We start from the raw sequence: 22,927 nt of genomic DNA, 5'->3' as shown, positions 1-22,927 counted from the left end.
TCAGTGCTTCGGCAACAGGAATTCATAAAGCAGCTGGAGATTTTCAGCGACTATAAAAATGATTTTTTTCATGTGATTCATTTTAGAACCCTGAATTATAATGTTTTCTGGAATATGCAGTTGGGCTTTAAAGCTGAACTCAAGGTATTCTTACATATATTTACATTGGTCCAGCTTGGACCAATGTAGGTGCACATATTCTTTACCCAAGGAACCGCTGTGGAAGCTGACAACCACTGCAGGAGTCGGCATTACTATGGTAATCGCTGCAATCTTCCAGGTCCTGTGCTGAGCAACTTCCCTTCTGCATAGTGAACACTGGGGCACTCACTTGGATCTCTGCCATTCAAAAAATGCCTTGTATTTTTTAATGGGCGCAAGCTGTTCTCTGGATGAGGTGGAGATTGTGATGTTATCATCACCTTCTACCTGATCCAATCAGTGAAAGCCTTATTCATTAAAGTAATTTTGTGGATGGCAGCAGAGCTTGTGGTCACTATACAGAAGGAAAGCAATTCGGGACAGGACCTAGAACATAGCAATCACTGTAATAGCACCGACTACTACAGTGATTGTCCCCTTCCACAGCAGTCCCTCCGTTATGAGATATGCATTCTTACATGGAATGGAGCTATGCAATAAAGGAAATGGTTGTGACCACCTGGATTTCCGCACAATAACTAAACTGACTTTCAATTTCTTTTGTTTCTCCAGGCTGCTATATGGCAAGCACTGAATCACTACGCATACCGAGATGCCGTGTTCTTGGCAGAAAGACTTTATGCAGAAGGTATGTGATTTCATCCTTGTAGACTTGCATACATGGAATCAAGTGAAAGAGTTAAAAGGTTATAAAGGTAGAAGGTTTTTTTTTTCTTAATGCATTGATAAAAAGCCTTCTGTGTGCAGCGGCCCCCCTAATACTTACCCGAGGTCCCTCTGTCCAGGGATGTCTACGAGTGTCTCAGCCTTCCGAGATTCTCCCTCCCTGATTGGCTGAGACACAGCAGCATTGGCTGCCGCTGCTGTCAAAGTCAGCTAGCCAATTGGTAGAGGGGGCAGGCCGGGGAGGGGCTCTGTGTCTGAATGGACACAGGGAGCTGTAACTAACTCGGCTCGGGTGCCCCCATAGCAAGCTGCTTGCTGTGGGGGCACTGAACAGGAAAGAGGGGTCAGCATCACAGAAGAGGGACCCGAGAAAAGAAGGAGCCAGGCTGCTCTGTGCAAATCTAATCCAACCGAGCAGGTAAGTATAACGTGTTTGTTATTTTTATTGGAAACAAAAAAGGAGACCTTACAATCACTTTAATGAATGTGTTGCTGATATGACAAGCTGAAAGTTTGCAATTCTTTATTGGGCTCCCCCATTACCGCTATCCTAAAAATCATTTAACCTATGTGATATCAATGCTAAGCTATGCCAGGACTATCGCGCTGCATAACTACAGTTTGTTACTAACACCCAGGAAGTTATATTTACATACTATAGCTTTTCAGTTTTCTTTTGTTTTCACTTTGCAACATTGGTGTGTTGCATAGTCCTACTGTTAACTGAGACTGCTTTCACACTGAGGCGCTTTACAGGTGCTATAGTGCCTGTAAAGAGACTCTCCTGTCTCTCCAGTGTGAAAGTCCGAGTGCTTTCACACTGGAGCGGTGCGCTTGCAGGACAGGAAAAAAGGTCCTGCAAGCAGCATCTTTGGCGCGCTGTACACCGCTCCCTAAGCGCCTCTGCCCATTGAAATCAATAGGTAGCGCCGGCAAAGCGCAGCTGCACCGGGAGCCATCCCGGCCAGGAGAATACAGTGGATTATTGCTAGTGGCTATTGTCGTTGACCGATAGATCAACTTGGGTACAGTCGGGCTGCCTATAGATGTTTGGCATCTCGGCCGGTCCCTGTTGAACCGGCTAAGATTCGAGCCATCTACGTATGGCTGACTTAAAATGGTAGGTTTCACAAACTTTGATTGTTTTAGTTATTGGTAAAGTGACCCTGACCTAAGCCAAAAAGTCAGCACTTTGCTGAAGTTTAGGAATCTCATGGTTTCACTTATCACCTATGCTAGTCCTCAGATTGATCCCTTTAAATGCCCTCTAGGTCCCAGGTCCAGAATGTACATGGGGCCTCAACTTCTCTCTCTGCTTACATTAAGCCCCATATACTTTCATTCAACTTTCAAATGATGGAGCCTCTGCTTCCCACTAAGGTTTTGGCACTGTTGAACCATGATAGATTCACTTTAAAGTGGTTCTAAAATGAAAACAGTTTTTAACCTTAAAGGAGAAGTATAGCCAAAGCTTGCTGTGAGGCAAAGTCGTTCCAGGCATGTGTGCGGATCTCGACCTAATTTTTGCGATCCTGCCCAAGCCTGGACCGGCACCTGGCTCACCTCTCAGCGAGCCGCTGAGAGTCTGAGCTGGCTGCTCCCGCCCTTTCCACAGCCCAACGCTCCAGTGAATGGGGGGGGGGTCAGAGCAGACAGCAGTGACTGACAATTACTAGCTCTCTGCTCATGGAGCCCTGAGAACCGAGCGATCAGCGATGTTTAAGCCGGCAGGGGACAGATGCGGCTTCGGACCCATGCTGCATCCACCTAGGTGAGTATTCTGAAAAAACAAACCTATATTTATTTTAATGCATTCTCTGCACTTAGGTAACAAACTCCCCACTACATATCCTTCTGCTTTCTGTCCCTAAACGCTTATATGACTCCTCTCACCAATCCAGCGCAGTCCCGGCTGCAGCACCGATTCCTGTCTCTTCCTGGTTTCATAGGAGATACTGAGGCAGCAGGAGCCAAAGGCCTCCTGTCAGTCAAACGCCTGTCAGGAGGGGGTGGGGGTTACTGGCATTATGTGTCAGTAGACGCACATTGCCTGCATCAGGAGCAGGCATGGGTGCCTTCTTAGCACCCAGCTTGCTAAAGGGGCACTTGGAGGAGAAGAGCTGACCGCGCCAGCCAGGGACCTGACTTGGATTATTTTCTCAACCCCTGAGCTTGCTTGAAAAATAAGTCAGAATTGACCACTTCTATGGTTTTCCTGATGAATCCGTACTGGTATGTTTGGCTGAGCTAAACAAGCAAGCCTCCAATGCTTTCTTCTTCCTCCTTTTGCTAAGGGTTGTTGGGACATGGCTGCACACTTGACTGTTTAGTGTCTGCGGGAGGATTTTAAGGGACTAAAAATGTTGAGTGTTACTATATTAAAGAAAAGGGTGACTTCATGATCAGGCTTCCACCGGTCATATGACTAATGGCATGGCATTTGATGCAAGGCCTCTGCTGATGGAGGGTAAAGCGTTTTGATGTGGAAATTGATTATTCCATGATTGAATAATTATTTTTTTTGCAGTACATTCAGAAGAGGCACTGTTTCTACTAGCTACATGTTACTACCGCTCAGGAAAAGCTTACAAGGCTTACCGGCTCCTGAAAACCCACAGCTGTGCCACCCCACAATGCAAATATCTTCTTGCGAAATGCTGCGTGGACCTTAGCAAGTAAGTAGGATTTTCTGCCCAGCTGAGTGCCTTTTTTTCTTTTAATTTTGTTGGCTATACTCAAAGCAATATTTTAGCCAGCTTAGTTTCATAGAACAAAAAATGGAATGGGCCCAACATAACCACTACCAGCCTTTGCAATGTAGGTGTCGCTTTAAAAAATAAACTGTTGGTGCTAAGTTGCCCGAAATCACACCTGTGCTTTATCCATGCAGAAATAAGCAGCAGGTTTACTATGATTCCTCTCTCCAGCACATACTTGCCTTTCTGTCACTCCCTGCTAGTTCATTCAGCCATTAGGAGTAAAGAAAATGATGATGCAGTACTTCTGGATATGGAAAACATGTGACTCACTTCACGTGCTGGTGCTTAGTGATTGGCCCAGTGAAGTCACATGGAGAGTCTGTTCAACCTTGGGAAAAGGAGGAAAGGTGAAGATGTGTTGTTGGGGGCAGGGGACCATTAAAGTGCATGGCCAAAGCAAAGGTTCTGTTAATGCATTTGATTGTTAAGCATGATTACAGTTGTTTGAAAACTGCTATTTGTATGGTTAGAATTTGGACCTCATGATCCGAAATGTCTGAAATATATGCTTTGCTTTAGTGTCCCGTCACTATCTGTGATGCGCACAGGAGTCGCCAACACGTTGCTCTCTGCATTCAGGGCACACTCGGCGTGCCCTGAATGCAGAGCATACTGCCCATGCGCCACAGAAGTCATGGCTGGCGCCCATATGAATGTCTATGTAACTCTACAAGTTTAGTAGATATTAATGGTACCTACAGGTAAGACTTACCTTTTTTAGGTACAAGTTTAAACAAAGTTTACTACCGCTCTAAAGCAGAACTTCCATGCAAAATTAAGGGTCTACTTTACTGTTAGTACCCCACCCTAAACCGAAATGGTGTTTAAAAAGTTAAACGTAAGGACTTGTTCACACTATATCTATGTGATGAACTGAATTCTTCTGTACACATGTATAGGGTGAACAATGGAAAATATTTTGTATATGTCCTGTTCACAGCATACATGGTGCAGTGATGTGCACAAAAACACAGTACAGTGTATATTGAGTGAACAAGCCCTAAAGCTTTTACCAAAAAAAGTCGTCCCTGACTTCTGATCCTTCCGGGAGGAGCAGTTGATGTCAGCGTGCCTCCCAGGAAAGCTGCTTGCTTCACATTTTAAGATTTTGAGCTCCCAGCTTTCCCTGGAGGCAGCCGTGACATCACCCGCACCTCTGGGGAAGCATCAGACGCCAAGGACGAAGTAAGCAAATTTTGTTCTTGTTTTTCTTGCGGACTTCATATTTTTATTTCTGTCTGTTTTTGCTCAGTATATAGGCTTTTTTTTTTTTTTTCAATCTTCCTCCTCCTCTGTACCTGCTGAATTACTGTCACTACTTGGTATTTTTCTGTCCATCCTTCTATCCTCTCCAATTCACTGGAATGTCCCTTTGGATCCGCTTGTCTTGTTAGCCTGTTCATCTTTGTCTCCTCTCCCCTTGCAGGCTGGCAGAGGGTGAACAGATCCTGTCAGGCGGTGTGCTAAATAAACAAAAGAGCCAGGAGGAGATAGTTACAGAGTTTGGAGACTCAGCCTGCTTTACACTGTCGTTGCTCGGCCATGTATATTGGTAAGCTAGGACCATTTTATATATTTTATAACTACTGACTTTTAATATTAGGACACTTACCTGTCCAGGGATCCTGCAATGTTGGCACCCCAGCTGATTTTTCAGTCGGCTCTCGGGTGCTGCCGCTGCCATTCCTTGTAAGGGAAACAGTCAGCCTTACGGCTTCACAGCTGGCTCCCTAATGCACATGCATGTTGCGCTTTGTGAATGGCCCACCGGGGGGGGGGGGGGGGCAAATTCCAGAGGTCTTCGCCGTGGGGACGGGAACCTGTCAAAAACCAGTATTCACTCCGTCCCAAAAAGCTGCAAAATGTGGCAGCAGAGGAAGCAAACAAGCGGAGCTTCCCCTTTTGGGTGGAGCTTTAAAATGATTTCTAAAAGCTTCATGTTGACTGGTTAGGAGCTTACTTTGAGTTCATGTCATCCCCTCTCTCCGGTGACATCTCCCCCATACCAAGAAACACCGCGTATTTTGCAGTGGCTGCAACAAAAGGAGCAGTGCAAGAGTACTGTGAAGGTGAGTGGGTCAGTTGCAACTTCAGGATAATAAGTCTTTTCTTTCTTTTTAAAGTTACTGTAAATGATAAAAAAAAAAAAAACACGTTATGCTCACATGCCTTGTACAATGGTTTTGCAAAGAGCAGCCCTGATCCTCCTCTTCTCGGCTCCGCCTTATCTCGATGCTGTCACCATAGGAATCCACTTCCTATTGTGGCACAGCTGCGGGCTCGATCCTAAGCTGCGCTTGGCCTGGCTTGTCACAGGATTTTATTGATAGCAGCAGGAGCCAATGGTTACCACTGGTATGTCTGTCCTGTGAGGAGGGAGAAAGAAGGGAGACGCTGCTCTTGGGCACAACACTGGATTGAGAGCTGTACACAGGTTTTTTCCTTAATGCAGAGAATTCATTAAGGTAAAAAAATTTCTGACTTTAGAACCACTTTAATTATTACAGGAGAGTTTGTTATTCCTTGTAATGAACCCATGCATTACATCTAGATCTTCCTGAGTACCACAGACAGGGGAAGATATCTGTCCATCCTTGGATGATTTACACAAGAATAAAGCTTGCACACATACTGAATACATGAATACACTTTGTTTTTACTGTTCTTCCTCTCCAGCAAAACAGATCGTTTGGCCAAAGCATCAGAATGTTACCAAAAGAGCCTTAGTTTAAATCCCTTTCTGTGGTCCCCTTTTGAATCGTTATGTGAAATAGGTAAGTCTTACTTGCACATATCAACAAGTAGAAGGATTGTATTGTATGTTTAAACACTTGCTTACAGGGCACTTGTACCCATTTCCCGAGAAGGCCAATTTTTAGCTTTCAGCGCTGTCGCATTTTGAATGACATGATTATTTTTATCATTTTTTTTTTCACACAAATAGAGCTTTCATTTGGTGTTATTTGATCACCACTGGGTTTTTTTATCTTCTGCTAAGCAAATAAAAAAAGACCGAAAATTTAAAAAAAAAATTCTTTCATATTTTGTTATAAAATTTTGCAAACAGGAAAATTTTCTCCTTCACTGATGGGTGCTGATGAGGCGGCCCAGATAGGCATCCCTGATAAGAGGTACTGATTAGCAGCACTGCAGGGCACTGATTAGCAGCACTGGTGAGCACTAAGGGGACTGATGTCCCTCTAACAGAAGCCGGTTAACGGCTTTCTTGTTTTCTTCAGGCTGACAGCGTGAAGGAAAAAAAAGCTGATAACCGCCTTCTGTTTACTTCCGTGATTAGCTGTCATCGGCTAACAGCTGATCACGTGGTGTAAAGGGCCCGCTTTGATTGGCCCTTTACCCGATCTTTGATCAGCCGAGACCCAAGGACTCGGTGATCACAGAGTGCGCCACTCGCTAGAACGTCTGTCTATGTACGCTATCCCGGCATTTTAAGCCTGGTAATTTCGGTTAAACATTGACATCCTAATCTGATAAATAGAAAATATAATTGAAATATTTTATAATGCGCACTTGCAGCATACATTGGGCAGGCTGCAAACAAAAGTAGCTATGCAGCTCCTACTGTCTTATAGCAGAGCTTTATGACTTAAGCCCTGTACATACGAGCCAATTTGGGAGATATTGGCTGGTTCAAAAAAAATCTGCCCGGCCGACTTCTGTCAGACAAGCATGCTGAAATGCCAGCAGCTGACCGACGCCCGATCAGCGCTCTCAGCCAGTGGCAGAGGGAGCTGATCAGAGTCTTCTGGTGGGGGAGGGGAGTCGTCCCCCTGTCAGAACACAACAGCTCTGCAGGGAAGATCACTGTACTAACTTCACATTGTACAGCGGCTCAGACTGGCGCTGACCATTTTTTGGCGGTTTAACCTGTATACCAGGTTTTAGGCAGGGCATAGATGGTTCCAATTTCTTTCCTGCAACCATGGGTTGTCGTCCCTGCTGGGAGAACTCTGTTATAATCGCATGTAAAATCCGGCAGGCTGGTTGTACCCATGTTGATCGATCGGCCTGTCCACACATGGTTCGAATCGTCTATAGCTGGCCATAGACCGATTGAAATTTGGCTGGTTCCCCAGAGACCGAGCGAATTTCAAACATGGAGTTGGTTTACTAAAACTAGTGTCCAAAAATCTGATGCAGCTCTGCATAGAAACCGATCTGCTTCCAGTTTTGTTTTTTGTTGTCGTCTTGTCAAAGCTTAAATTGAACAAGCTGAAGTTAGATGCTGATTGGCTACCATGCACAACTGCTCCAGATTTTGTGCACTCTCATTTTAGTAGATCATCCCCAGTGTGTGACCATTTTCCCTCAACAGAAGTCAATCATTTGACTACTGTATGCCAAAGAAAATTGCGCTTAGTGTAAATAACTAATAAAGTTGACTTAAATAGTGACAAAAAACGGCAGCACTCACAAATATGTAAACGCCATATCCAAAAAACTATAAAAATCAACATGTTGTGCTGTCATGTGTATGTGATAAAGTGCCATATCTACGATCAAGCAAACAAAAGTCCATCTTTAGAATAGATGTATAAAATGTAAAGTCCAAAACCAATTGCAGATCCTCAAAGTGAAAATGAAAAGAGTGTCCTTCCAATTTAGGTCGGTGCAAACACCCAGTGCTCCCCACAGGGTGGATAGGGCAAATATATCTGCTTACCAGATCCTAAGACCTTCCAGGGTCTATATGTGCATCAGTGAGCAATCACCCCTCACTTTGGGTATCTACTGCCTCAGCTGTACTTGGTGGACTCCAATGATGTAACTCCCCACAGAAATTATCCTTTAGGGAACTCCAAAACTCGATCAGACAGTATACTATATGGAAGAGGAAAACAAACTCATTGCGCAACATTCATTTAAAAGCACACAAGAGTTTATTTCACGGTTCTACTTGCAGCAGAGATGTTAAAATGGGCTTATTGGAAACAAAAGTTCGTCCAACACCCAGTGCGGGTGCCACAACGTCACCGCTGCTCCATGCCTAGCCTGACGTATGTTTCATCCAATTGACTGTTATTGAAGGGAAAAGCTGGAAAACTTGTGTTAATAAGCGGCTGTAGCTGCTGATCAGTGAATTCTAACAGTGCTGGGTCCCGCTGTGAGAAGACAATGTTCTGGTGGAGGGCATTCCTCCATCCACCTTGATTGTATGGATAGAGGAATCTGTTAATAGAAATGGCTGCTGACAGGTAGGCAGAGTGAATTATGCCATCCAAGCTGTGCAGACTGGCACAGATATGTCTGATCTCAAATAGCGTGTGTTTTTATTTAAAAAAAAAAAAAAAAAATTATAAAAGACCTGTTATGCATAACGCACGCACACACACGCTTTATACATGTAATATTCAAAAAAGTACAACCTTACAAATGGAATTATGTTGGGAAGTAAGGGAGGAGAAATTTCTTGGGCCCCATTTACACTTCTATATCATGGTAACACAACTTGCATTAATGTGTTCTGTTGTCATTCATTTTTAATGCACCTGCGTTAGAAAAAAGTGACAGCGTTTTTAGCAAATTATGGTGTGTTGGCAGCCCATTAATTTTAACTGGCTGCCCTAATGCAATGCACATTATTGCGCAACATAACGCATATCAAAGCACATGCATTAGTTAATGCACCGCAAATAAGTAAATTGTCCCCCAGATAAATGTTACTGAAATATGTCCCTGCTGAACAATTTCCCACTATTTCTGTTTCAGTGACAACTGTAAATCAGATTTCATCACCTTTTGTCCTGCGGGAGGGATAAATAAAGTAACTCTTCCCAGTGGGAAAAAGCAGAGAAGGATTTGAAGGATAAGTTCACCTTTTGTAACATGTTACACCCAGCTACCCAAACTCCCACCCCACTGATCGTGTGTGCAATGCTTTACAGGTCCCTCACAAAAAATAAATGCATATTATTTTTTTTATTTTATTTTTTACCTTCAAAAAAGTGAGTTTATTATTTTTTGTAAAGGTGAACTTCTCCTTTAAATACTCCCACACTGTAACCAAAACATAAAATGTGTTGGGCTTTGGAGAAAAAAAAATCTATCTATCTATCTATCTATCTATCTATCTATCTATCTAGTGTGTGGCTTTTATATTTTCAAGTGTAACTTGAAAAAAAATCATTAAAAGATTGCTCTTCGAAGGGTTCACTTTATCTCCTTTTATTGTATTGTGCAGGTGAAAAGCCAGACCCCGAGCAGACCTTTAAACTGACCTCCCTCCAGAACTTCAGTAGCTGCCTGAATAACTCTTGCACAGTAATGGTGAACAATCACAATGTCGTATCTCACAGGCAATCTGACACAGTATTAATGGAGACTCCCCAAGACACTATAGTAAGTAGGCTAGTGGTGTGTAGTTTGTGGTTGGGAATACTGTAATCACTGACATAATGCAGTTATTAACACTGGGAATTTGCTGTTTAAGAGGTTATCCTGGTAAAATTACTACTAAATCAGTTTCAGGCAGGTGGAGCCTGTCTGTATAGTGCCACCATCGTCCAGATTTAGTCCTTAAAAGTGTGACTGCAGCCAAATCTTTTCAAAGTTTTGGGTAGAGTGGGGATACAATGTAAGTGAGGAGAAAATCTTCAGGGACACGGACAGCTATAAAAAGGCTCATTTTGTAACTGAGTTTTTGCATTTTTGCGCCTGTTGGAGAAAACTGCTGTCCCAGAGAGAATTCCTGAAATGCATAAAAGACTGGTTCAGGGAAATTTTGTGAAAGTGTCTTGAGCTGCAAGTTCCTGTGCCTGTCTAGAAGTTCTGCACACCAGACACTTTGGCCAAATCTGTCTGAGCCAGTTTATCTCTGTATACCAAAAGTGAGTTGGTCTTAAAGGAGAAGTACAGCCAAAGCTCGTTTAGCTGTACTTCTGTTGATCACAGGAGTGCAGTGTGTTCTGCACTCCTGTGACCTGTTTTCAGACGACTACCGGCTGAAGCCTGCTGTTGGCTGACGTCACAGAGCCGGTCCATGCCCGGGAAGGATCGCGATCATATGGTCAGGATCCGCCCACATGCCTGGACCGGCACCCGACTCAGCCTCTCAGAGGGCCGCTGAGTACCTGAGCCAGCCGCTCCCGCCCCTCCACAGCCCAGCACTCCAGTAAGCAGCTCTCTGCTCACAGAGCTCTGAGAACTGAGCGATTAGTGGTGTTTGATCACTCAGTTTTCAGTGTTCGAGCCAGTGAGGAACAGATGCAGCATCGGACCAATGTTGCATCCATCTAGGTAAGTATGATTCCAAAAAAAAAGCAAATCCCATATTTCTCTTTTTAATTAACTCCATTTTCATAGGATACGAACTGTAAGGTTTTGATTTTGGCACTTTTAGTGCAACACAATGTAAAAGGTGGAGCATTTAGGAATTTGGTGCACAAGTTGCTGTCAAAGCCAAAAGTGAGGCATATGCTTCATGAATTTGGCACAATACCTTAACGAGGGATTAAGGTCAGGAAAGAGGCGCAGCAGTTTTATTGAATCCCCCCCCAATACTGTCAATGGGATGGGAATTGAGGCGATATCTACCCAAATAAGGAGGCGTATCACTAAACAACCCAACGAACGTTCTACCTATTCCCCACCATTTCAAAAACAAAGTTTTACTTGGAGGCCCACTTTAACTTATCCCTAGGGGTTTTCCTCTGCTTATTGAAGTCAAACTCGTGGCTAAGGACCCTTCTACCAGCTTTACAACTATAAACCAATTCTATGTAAAAGTAGCATCAACAGTAAATTGCCAGCCATTATTTTTTCAAAGCCAGTTCCTTAATGAATTTAATACATTGTGATCCTGTGAGTTGACCAACTTTTCCCTACAGTGTAGAAATGCTGTTTCATCTACAGTGAATTAGCTGTAGTGTTGTCACCCTGTGCAGTGGCCCACCACCTTGCCAGTCAGAGCAGGACACATATGCTTTTGGAGCTGGGAGAAGGTAGCTATGTATTGCTTCCCCCAATGCACATCATCTCCAGGATTTTGCCTTTGGCAGAATGACAACCTTGGTGACCGCTGAGGGCCTCAGAGTGACCTTAAATACAACCTCCCTTATTTTTATATATTTTGGCAGGAATTAAATAGATTGAACCTGGAATCCTCCAACTTAAAGTACTCCTTCAACACGGACTCCTCCATGTCTTACATAGACCCAGCAGTGATCTCTCCTGATGCTTTGCCCTTGGGAACCGGCCCCTCTATATTGTCCAAACAGATTCAGAACAAACCAAAAAGCGGGCGCAGTCTATTGGGAGGTCCGGCAGCACTGAGCCCGCTCACACCCAGGTAAGATGATCTTAACTTTGTAACTCTTGGCCTGGAGCAGTAGTAGTTGTCCTTTGCTTCCTGAATAATTAATGGAGTCTGGTGGACAGTCGTTTGACTATTTAGATTTGTTGGCCACTCCACTGAGGAGATCTTTTGCAATAGTTCCTGTTCTGTTCCTGTCTGTTTTGGAGTTTTCGGAGTTCTTTCTCACTTGGATGTTCCCATCGTTCATTATATAAGTGAAAAATCTATCAAGGAGGATGGGGGCTTTGAAGGCATGCATATTTGGCAACCTAAGTATGGAGAGCTTGCTGCCAGAGTCCTTGATTTCTTCAGGATCACCCAAAACCTGGAACATCTGTTTTAGGTAGAGTAACCTTTAAAATGAACCTGGTGGAGCATGGGGGTGCAGATGCTGCGGAAAGGAACGGAGGATCAGGTAAGCAATTCTTTTATTTTCCCCTAGGCATAAACAAGCAATTTAACCTTTGCAGTGTGGGCACGGCCCTATGCAAGGGATCATTTATTTGCCCGGAGTTGGGCTTTAAGGAATACAGTGGTGTTGCCTTCTTGCCCCAGCATGATGACTGGACAGTGAAGGAACAGCAGCAACCTGATAAGGTCATTTTTATACTCTGCCCTACTATATTCAGGTTCACAGCAGTGGAGCTTGATTGTCTGATACTGCTAGTCTTCCTTCTCTTCAGGGGATTAAAGAAGGCTGATTATAAAGGCAAATTTGGTAATCTATGCCAGCTGTAGGAAAAATATACGTTTTGTTGGCTGACTAGTTCTGCTCTGTTCCTTTTTATATTTTCTGCCAGTTTTGGAATTTTGCCACTAGAAACACCCAGCCCGGGAGATGGGTCATATTTACAGACATACAACTCCTCCTGTGTCCTCGATGTGCCATCCTCTGGTACCCCTGCTAAGAAGGTTTGCAATTCCCTCAAACATTTTTCTGCATTACATGTGATGTTAATTGGGTGATTCAATACTCACTGTGAACCTTCGATGTTCTCTGTCTAGTCTGTGGCCAGAATCAGCCAAGCAGGAACAAAGTCAGTGTTCTCACAGAGTGGCAACAGTCGGGACGTGACCCCAGTGCTGCTACAGACTCAGGGTTCTGGACCTCAGACCAGGTATATAGAAATTGCTCTAACTCGGATGTTTTATTAAGGCAAAGCCTCTCCATAAATAGTATGATCATGGCGTGGCGTTTTTCCTCATCTCAGAATTCTAAATTTTTTTTCTGATCCTTGAACATAAAGAGAAAGAGACATGGTCTAGCCCAGTAAAGTTGTACAATTATCAGCATTTGTTTATATGGTTGTAACCAATTGAAACTGCAATAGGTTCTTTGCTTATGGTTGTTGAAAGTTGGCCATATTGAATACAATAACCTACAATATGAATATATTGAAAATTTGTCTACTGATCTTGGGCTCCCCTATGTTACCCTTGAAAAAGGAAAAATCCTGTCTGGAGTTGGGCTTTAAATGTATTTTAAAGAGGTTGTAAAGGTTCGTTTTTTTTTATATTGAACACGTCATACGTGCCTCCTCTGTACAAGGGTTTTGCACAGATCCTTCTTTTTCTGGGGTCCCCCAGCGGTGCTCCTGGTTCCTCCCCACATCGAGTGCCCCCACGGAGAGCCCCATTCCATGGGGGCACTCATGCGGGGGCGCTACCGAGTCCTGCTGCTGCATCCATTGACACAGACAGCAGGACTCGGCCCCGGCTCCCTTGTCACTGGATTTGATTGGCAACAGTGGGGGCCAATGGCTCCTGCTGCTATCAATTTATCCAGTGAGGGCTCGAGATAGCGACTGGAGATGCTGTGCTCGTTCTTGTCGCTGGAAAGATCGGGTTCAGGTAAGCAAAAGGGGAGGCTGCTGCACTACAGAAGGTTTTTCATCTTAATGCATTAAGGTGAAAAACCTTGAGGGTTTCCAATCCCTTTAAAGCCAAAAATGAGTGAAAACACCCACCAGGTTTTTATTACCATCTGTGTTCTTGCTAGAGAGATTTCCCCTCTGTTTGTACTGGTGTCTGTTTTCAGAATTGAAACTGATGGGAGATACAGCTGTTGCCGAACAGAAGGTGAGGGGGAATCTTCCAATGGGGACATGTGTTTAGTGATGACTGTCTAAGAGGGGATTTGCCCATATTTTGTATAGGTTTTCTCACTTCCTTTAGGGCCCTTGCATACGGGCTGTACGATCAGGTCTGCCTGTCAGTTTTTTTTTTTAGGCAGACCTGATCGGACCCTCCAGTGTCCCTTATTGAGCGGCAGTCATGTATGCTGACACCTGCCGCCATCTTATCCTGCCTGCAAAAAAACAGGACGGATGGTGGTCCTATTTTTTCATCCGTTCATCGGATCGGATGGTAGTGGACAGTCAGTCCGTTTCCATCCGATTTCCCCATAGAGGAGAGTGGGATTGTGTCCGTGTCCACTCTCGCACAGCGATGCGGACATGGACCTGTTATCCGCCTGCTCAGCGGAGCGATCCCCCACTGAGCAAGCAAAATCCGCTACATGGCAGCGCCTGTGTGAAAGGGGCCTATGTGTTTTCAGGATAGGCGTAAGGGGAAACCTCCATAATAGGAGGAACGCGTATTTTACCTGTAATATTTAAAAGGGAGCATGCATGTTTTGAAAGGGGGAAAAAAATCATGTAGGTAGCTTCCGCTTTAGAGTTGTTTTATAATTTGCTCATAATTCCCTTTTACTAAAAGGTGCATGACCTGCGGTTTTCTTTTCAAGAGATCAGCTATTAAATATTTGACCTGCTGGTGAAAACTGTTTTTTGCAACCAGAGAAGGAACCAGGAAAGAAAATATAAGCAGATCATACTTCAATTTTAAAGTTTTTCCAAAGCCAAAATTTTTTTTTTTTTTTTTTTTTTTGATAGTGGTAAAGAGTTAGAAGCACTGTTGGATTTAATTTCTGGAAAGATTCACTTTATTTGACCTGGTGACCATTATTACAAAGACTAAAAGTAAAATCCAAAACAGAGTTGTCACCAGAACCAGAAAAGAGGAGAAATCTTTCAATGAGGGTGCTTTTGATGGCAGCTGTCTAAGGGGACATTTCCTTCTCTTTTTAGATAGATTCCCTCTCAATTCTTGTTGGATCTACAGGACTGGAAGTGAAGCATAATCTCCCCAGTGGAAATATGGAAAAAAGGGTTTTAACCATTCCCTTCGCTATCCATAACTGAATAAAATGTTTTGGCTTTAGCTATAATTTAAAAGTTTCCATAATGGGAAATAAAGGTGTTTTAGTGTGTCATTTTGTCTTACGTAATCTGAGTGGATTTTATTAACCCCATGTATATTACAAGGCTGTAATCAAAAGTAGTCAAGCAGTTTGCAAGTATTAAAAACATAAGTTTTTCATATCTACCCTTTTACATTTTAAAAATATGACTGAAAAATTATATATAATGCAGCTTTATTGTATATATCTGCAAGTTTACCTTATGTTTAGCTTTTTGTGTTTTTTTTCTTTTAAGTACCACGCCGCAGGTACTGAGCCCAACAATAGCTGCCCCTCCTAATGCTTTACCTCGGCGTAGTTCCCGCCTCTTCACCAGCGACAGCTCTACCACCAAGGTAAGGCACAAACTATACTGCTTGCCACTTAATTGATGGCCAAATATTAAAAGGGCCTTAGGGTATTCAAGTCTATGTTCAACCTTTTTTAGATATGGATGGACTCCAGTGGTGTGAATCATTCAATTTCATCTTTTGTGTTTCTTGTGTATAAAAAAAAAAAAAATTTGGGCTTTTTTCTTTTGGACTTCTTAAGTGACACCTTTTTAACAGCAGACATGCTGGATTGAACAGACTTGGGGATTATGGTGCAGGGATGTCCCAGGAATATAAAAATCATTGATTCAAACCGCTAGTGTCTGCCCAGCACTAAATTGTCATGTATGTTGAATGACCCTTGCAGATCAGTGATTTGCAAGATGGATTATTGTGACTCATTACATAAACTGTACTCTTGTATACTTTGCTACTCTTTCAGGAGAACAGTAAAAAGCTGAAAATGAAATTTCCTCCCAAAATCCCAAATCGGAAAACCAAAAGCAAAACCAATAAAAGTGGTGTCACACAATCCAATCTAAATGAGAGTTTGGAAATCAGCAAGTTAGATTCATCCATTATCTCAGAGGGAAAGATGTCCAACGTGGGGCCTCAAATACAGGCCCTGTCGATACAAAAAGCAGCAGCAGGTAATGGGTCTTTCTTTCCAGTCTGTCCTGTTTTGTCATGGGGATGATACTTGTAAAACAGAAATCTAGAGAGTGGTTGGACAATGGACACATGCACTCAGGTGGAATAGAGGTGTTCTACAGTTAAGCTCTGGGTGTACTGGACAGGATGATGAGCATATGGTGAGGAGTATAGGATGTTTTGAAAAGAAGAGTACTGTAAAGTATAGGGGGACCTGATGTATCGAGAGAGGAATGGGAGGAGAGACCTTGTAGGAATGTATCTAGATTTTAAGAGAGACCTGTGAAGTAGAGATGGACTTGTTTTAAGTTTAGACGCACAAAAAGCCTTCGACCACCTAAGTTGGCCATTTTATGTTTGCAGTCCTTTCTAGATACGGGTTCTCAGGCCCATTCATTCAGGCCTTGCAGGCTCTATACTCAAATCCTTCATCCCAGGTACAGCTGTCTTATTTGTCGCAGACGTTCCCCCTAAGCAATGCCACCAGGCAGGGCTGTCCTCTGTGGCCCTTGCTCTTTATTCTAAGTTTGGAACCCCTTGCATTGGCCATCAACTCCTATCCAGACATTCGGGGGGTATCGCTGCGACGGCGGAAATATACGCTATCGCTTTTTGCCGATGATATTTTGTTGACTCTCATCCATTCTCATATATCTTTACCTTTCCTACATGGCACCTTGGCCTCCTTTTTGGATCCTTATCGGGGTTTAAAATGAATCCTTCAAAAACTGAGGCTCTACCCATTAACATCCCACAGGACCAACTCGCCCATCTCCAACACAACTTCAAATATCGTTGGTGCACTCACACACTTAAATACTTGGGCATCCATATCACACCCTCCCTATATCAAGCCAACTTTCCCCCCATGTTCACAGAAATAACTTGTGTTTTAAATTAATGGACCTCTCTCCCTATATCTCTTGGAAGAATTAACGTTCTTAAGATGTCGATTCTTTCCAAACTGCTATACTTATTTGAGATGCTTCCAGTCTCAGTCCCAATGTCACAACTGAAAGCTCTCCAAAGGAAATGTCTCCACTTTGTATGGAACAACGCCTCCCATAGGATCGCAAGCTCAGTAGCAGTAGGTTTGGCCTCTCCGGACATCATTAAATATTATTATGCATCCCATCTCCGAGTATTGACCTCCTGGACATCTAGGAAGGCCCCAAATATATGGGCTGAGATTGAAATGGGGGTTACTGCCCATGTTACATGCTATGGCCCTCCTCAAACACATGCCTCAACTAAGATCCCTATGCTTGGCTGCAATTCTCTTTACCCTATCTATTTGGAAGAGATGCTCGGAGCGGTTCTCCCTCTTCGCCTCCTGCCCTCCATTCTTGAATGTTCTTTTTAAACCGGACATCCCTGATGGTCTATCCTATGTACAGATGCTCCCATGGACTCAAGCGGAAATCTTTCAATTGTGACAACTTGTATATCCAGTGACACGTAGACTCCTGTCTTTTTTGCAGACCTCCAAACGAAACATCAGCTCCCTACATCACTTTTGTACTCGTATATACAATTACATTTTTTTTTCCTCTCTAAATACCCCTCATTATCACCCACCAACTTTGAACTTTTATTTGCCAATGGACCATATGAACCCAAACTAATCTCATCCATATATAAAATCTAACGTGAAGTCCCCCCTTTAGCGGCGTCCACTCATAACTATATGAAGAAATGGACCCATATACTGTATTACAGCGACCTATATCTTTAATAGATTGGGTAAAAATTTGGGAATCCTCGTCCAAAATCTCACGCTGTGTAGTGCAGAGAAAAACTGCAATTAAGATTTTGCTCTCCTGGTATAGAACCCCAGATATACTACATGCCCGCAACCCTACGGCCCCTAGACAATGCTGGAGATGTAATGAAACTACGGGCACGCACTTCCACATCTGGGAGTGTTCTTCTGGATTCAGATTCAAGAGCTCTTGCAGAAGTTATTAAACACCTCCATACCTCTAAACCCCATACACTTTCTATTAGGCCTCCCCTTTTCAGGTATCCACACACACACACATACCATCAATTTCTTTCTTTAATGGCTGATATCTGTAGGATGGAACATCTGACTGCAATGATCAATGACTCATTACCCTCTTCTTCCTTTTTTTTTTTTTTTTTTTAAGATATGGAAAATTTGGGATGATTCTGAGTATTCCCTCAAACAATGCATCTTGAATACCTTACTCTGTTTGCACCACCTGTTATGTTTCTGGTGACATTTGCGTTTCCTGATCTTCTAGGTGCTAACTATTAGCTATGTTGTCCTTAAAGCGGGGTTCTGTCTGCTATATATTTTTTTTTTTTTAACGAAGGGAAACAGGCAGTGGAGTCTTGTGGCTTCACTGCCGTTTCCTACTGCGCATGCGCGAGTCGCGCGGCGCTTTGTGAATGGCTCCGTTGCTTCATGGGACACACACAGTTCCCAGAAGGCAACAGGGCCACTCACCGAAGAGGAGGAATCGCCGTGGAGTAGGAAGAGGCAGATTAGGAAGACTGCCTAGCAACAAGGGTTTCAGGTAAGTTAAATTTTTGTATTTTTTTTACGATTTTTGATGCCATTTTTTATTTTAGGGTGGCCCTCCACTTTAAGACTTTTTTTGATGTTTTGCTTTCCTTTATTATTTTGTATGGTATAGTAAATATGCGTTGTTTGATCCAAGATGGAAAACTTTATTATCTGACTATACCATGCTCTTGTTATGTCTCACTTACTTACTTGCACATGTAATGCCCTTTATTTTTATATGTTGAAATGCCTTACTCTATGTACCGCAGTGTAGGATTTCTAAAAATGTTACAAATAAACAATTAAAAAAAAAAAAAAAGAATGGAAGAGATTTCTGTGAGAGGTGATTAACCTAGACAAAGTGATGGCAAACCTTGGCACCCCAGATGTTTTGGAACTACATTTCCCATGATGCTCATGCACTCTGCAGTGTAGTTCAGCATCACAGGATATGTAGTTTCAAAACATCTGGGGTGCAAAGGTTCGCCATAATTGACCTTGAGTATAATGAGGAATAAAAGGGAGGCCTGCAAGTAAAAAAAAAAAAAAAAAAAAAGACCTCTGGAATATAAGTGGCCGACGAAGCAGAAGAAACTGGAATAGCGAGAATGGCAGGAAAGGCTTGTAAAGTATTGAGGCGCCTGGGGTATATCTAAAATGCAAGAGAAGTCTGTAATGTAGAGCAGCACCCGTGGCATATCTATAATGGAAAAGTGGTCCATCAAGTAGAGAGGGACCTTGAGTCTATCTAAAATGGAGAGGCTTGTGACGTGGAGTGTCCAGGGGTATATTTAAAATGGAAGAGAGGCCTGTAATGTAGAGGGGGACTTAAAATGTTTGTAAACTATTGCCTTATAAAACAACCCATCTAGTTTAAAACCGAAATGAACAGAAAAACATTTTTGCGTAGATAAAAAGGAGGGGAAAAAAGGTTTTTTTTTTTGTTTTTTTTTAAGTGATCACATTTAGCTGCATAAGAGCTGGAGGGGGAGGAGAAGCAGCAGCACACTGAGTTTCCCAGTAAATGGCTGTGCTGCAGCTGCGTGTCAGGACATGTCTGATCATTGGAGGAGAGTACACTGAGTTCCCAGCATAGCTAGGGAACTGACCAGTGTGGTCGGTTTTTAATAGGAAAGCCGAGTGACTGGCAGGAACACCAGGGATTTCACATAAAAAAAAAAGCAATACAAAGAGAACAGGATACTTTCTCATACAAGTACATGGTACAGCAGCCACATATCGGAAATATGAATTGTTGGGGTAACAAACGATTTAGGGTATATCTAGAATAGAAGAGAGGCCTCTGAAGAGAAGCTGGACCTGGGGTATATCTAGAATGGAAGAGTGGTCCATGAGGTAGAGAGGTACCTAGGGTCTATCTAAAATGGAAGCGTGGCATCTAATGTAGAGAAGGACGTGAAGTATATCTAGCCTGGAGGAGAAAAGAAGCAGCCTGTGAAGTAGGGAGGGACCTGAGGTATATTTGGAATGGAGGAAAGCCCCATGAAGTAGCGTGGGAGCTGGGGTATATATAATGGAGGGAGAGGCCTGTGAAGAAGGGGGGGGCTGGGGTATATATAATGGAGGGAGAGGCCTGTGAAGAAGGGGGGGGCTGGGGTATATCTACAGGGGAGAGAGGAGAAACCTTTTGAAGTGGAAGAGCCTACAGAAGGAAAAAAAATGGTTGGGTGGTTATGGAGGCTGCAACCAAAGGTCATATTCAAGTGTAACCTTGAAGTTCTTGACTCATTTTAGGAGCACGACTGCTGATGTGGTAATCCAGCATATTTTATCAGCACTATTAAGCTGAACTTGCACCTGGAGCTTAGCTGCTGAAATGATTTTATTTTATTCCAGCGGGTAAGTGTACCATACAGCACACCGTGAGCTATGGATCAGGTGTTGTGAAACTTAGTTATTTGGTACACTTGGTTCATAGAAGACAATTGTGAATAATTCTGCTGAAATTAGAGTAACATATTTTAATTAGTGCTAAATACAGTACTTATGTTTATTTCTTTTTTTCCAGAAGGTTTGATGAGCCTATTGAGGGACATGGGAAAGGGTTATTTGGCTTTGTGTTCATATAATTGTAAAGAGGCCATCAATATCCTGAGCCACCTCCCATCTCATCACTATAACACTGGTTGGGTTCTGTGTCAGATCGGCAGAGCTTATTTTGAGATGGCAGAGTATTTACAGGTAAGGATCGAGGCCTTTTTGTAACAAGTATTAGTGTCACATAAGATGATCTACATACTGCAGGCAACTTTGGATGTGAGAAATAAATGGAAATTATGCTAATTGTACTGTATACAATGTGTTCATTTTTCCAGCTTGATAGTAGCAGTCCACTATATGTAAAATTAAAATTGCAGTTTTTATAAACTGCTTTCTGGAAGGATAAGTACACTATATTTGCACTTATAATTTTCTGCCCCCCTCTCCCATCACTTTCAGCATAGGTTATACTTATTACAACCATTCTCCTCTAAGATCTTCTCTGTGCGCCTGCCTCAGACTGTTTGATTGTTCTTGTGTCATCCTAAATGAGTTTGCCCCCTTTTTTTTTTTGCAGGCAGAACGTGTGTTCTCAGAGGTGCGCAGGATTGAAAGCTATCGAGTAGAAGGCATGGAGATCTACTCAACCACACTCTGGCATTTGCAGAAGGATGTAGCCCTGTCAGTGCTCTCGAAGGACCTCACCGACATGGACAAAAACTCCCCAGAGGTACAGACTTTGTAAGGGGTTGCAAGGGGGTGAGAATGCAGTCAATCATCAATAGGCAGGTTCTGTAATGGGCCAATCTTAGAGGACCCCAGGGATAATTCTACCTGCTCTCTTCTGGACTTCAATGGTATATTAGAGGAAAAAGAAGCATATATGAGAAGTTCATAGTTGTGTTTCTCTCATCTCTCTACATGTTTGACTGTCTAGTATCTGTTACAAGAGTTTTTACATAAACCTACCTGGGGTAGGTGCTGAAGAGAATGTATTTAGTGTCTCTATTGAGCGGTGCTATAAGACGGGAAGATTGCAGCATAGACAGTAATTTTAGAGTTTTTTTAATTTCAGGCTTGGTGTGCTGCTGGGAACTGCTTCAGTCTGCAGAGAGAACATGACATTGCCATTAAGTTTTTCCAGCGGGCTATCCAGGTAGATCCCGGTTATGCATATGCCTTCACTCTCCTCGGCCACGAATTCGTACTAACAGAGGAGCTAGATAAAGCTCTTGCTTGTTTTCGTAACGCCATCCGCGTCAACCCTAGACACTACAATGCATGGTGAGTGACACCTTTAGAATAAGTCCACTTCCTTTTGACTTTCTGGACCCTTGTAGTTGGCTTATGTATATGTATTTTGTGCTTTCTGAATTGTCTTCTATTTTTCTATGAATGGTAAAATGCTAATGGCAATATTTTTAAAATCGTGGATAACAGTAGTGTGTTGTGTTTTTTTTTTTTTTTTTTTGCCTCTGACAAGTTACCCTTTAACAAAAAAATTATAAATGCACATTTTTTTTTTGCAGGTGTAAAAAATTTGCAGTTCTTTATTTTTTATTTTTTTCCAAGGAGCCTGCAGAGCATTGCACCTGTGACTGTGAGATCGCTCACCAGTACCCTTGCTGCTCATTAAAAACTACAACCCCTCAGCCCCACACAGCTCTGCTGGGGAGAGGGGCAAGGGGAGAGGCTGCAGATGCTGGAACATGTTGCATGTTTCACCCTAAAAATCTGTGGAATTTGTAACATGTTCCAAAGGTGAACTTATCCTTTAACTACATATATCACTGGATCTTCACGAGATGTTAAGTTGCATTGTAACATTTGTCTATTTGAGATTGTAATCTTTATCCCTATTGTTCTGTCGCAGGTATGGTCTTGGAATGATATATTATAAGCAAGAGAAGTTCAGCCTGGCAGAGATGCATTTCCAGAAAGCACTAGATATCAACCCTCAAAGTTCAGTATTGCTATGTCACATAGGAGTGGTAAGTATTGTCTCCTTCCATTGTTGAAGCGTTTCTGTAAGTATACTTGCCTGTTTTGAGGGCACTCTGGTTCAGTCACACGATCGCCTCCCAGCGTCAGCTTCAGGAGAGAGGAGGGACAGCTAGCAACAAATTTTTTTTTTTTGTTTTTTTTGTTTTTTTAAATAACAAACATGTCATACTTACCTCCTCTGTTGGTTTTGCACAGAGTGGTCCAGATCCTCCCCTTCTGGGGTCCCTCAGTGGCACTCCTGGCTCCTCTTCTCGAGTGCCCTGT

At 42.9% G+C, this 22,927-nt stretch overlaps 1 protein-coding gene across 2 annotated transcripts in view; it reads left to right on the top strand.

Annotated features, from left to right (window-relative positions):
- CDC27 (cell division cycle 27) overlaps positions 1-22,927 on the top strand; it is a 53,768-nt gene that overhangs the window by 15,113 nt on the left and 15,728 nt on the right. The window contains exons 2-15 of one of the 2 annotated variants that reach the window (XM_073607632.1): positions 715-790; positions 3,356-3,503; positions 5,014-5,139; positions 6,264-6,361; positions 9,790-9,947; positions 11,684-11,895; positions 12,702-12,813; positions 12,907-13,019; positions 15,399-15,498; positions 15,917-16,124; positions 20,691-20,860; positions 21,237-21,389; positions 21,735-21,943; positions 22,533-22,650. In XM_073607632.1, the coding sequence (XP_073463733.1) occupies positions 715-790; positions 3,356-3,503; positions 5,014-5,139; positions 6,264-6,361; positions 9,790-9,947; positions 11,684-11,895; positions 12,702-12,813; positions 12,907-13,019; positions 15,399-15,498; positions 15,917-16,124; positions 20,691-20,860; positions 21,237-21,389; positions 21,735-21,943; positions 22,533-22,650 (2,001 nt within the window). Of the gene's footprint in view, positions 1-714; positions 791-3,355; positions 3,504-5,013; positions 5,140-6,263; positions 6,362-9,789; positions 9,948-11,683; positions 11,896-12,701; positions 12,814-12,906; positions 13,020-15,398; positions 15,499-15,916; positions 16,125-20,687; positions 20,861-21,236; positions 21,390-21,734; positions 21,944-22,532; positions 22,651-22,927 lie in introns of both variants that reach the window. The other variant, XM_073607631.1, reaches the window with a different exon arrangement.

The sequence above is a fragment of the Aquarana catesbeiana genome, linkage group LG12 (genome assembly GCF_042186555.1).
Source record: "Aquarana catesbeiana isolate 2022-GZ linkage group LG12, ASM4218655v1, whole genome shotgun sequence".
Taxonomy (NCBI): domain Eukaryota; kingdom Metazoa; phylum Chordata; class Amphibia; order Anura; family Ranidae; genus Aquarana; species Aquarana catesbeiana.
Note: the sequence above shows the minus strand (reverse complement) of the source record. Positions and strands in the feature narration are given on the sequence as shown.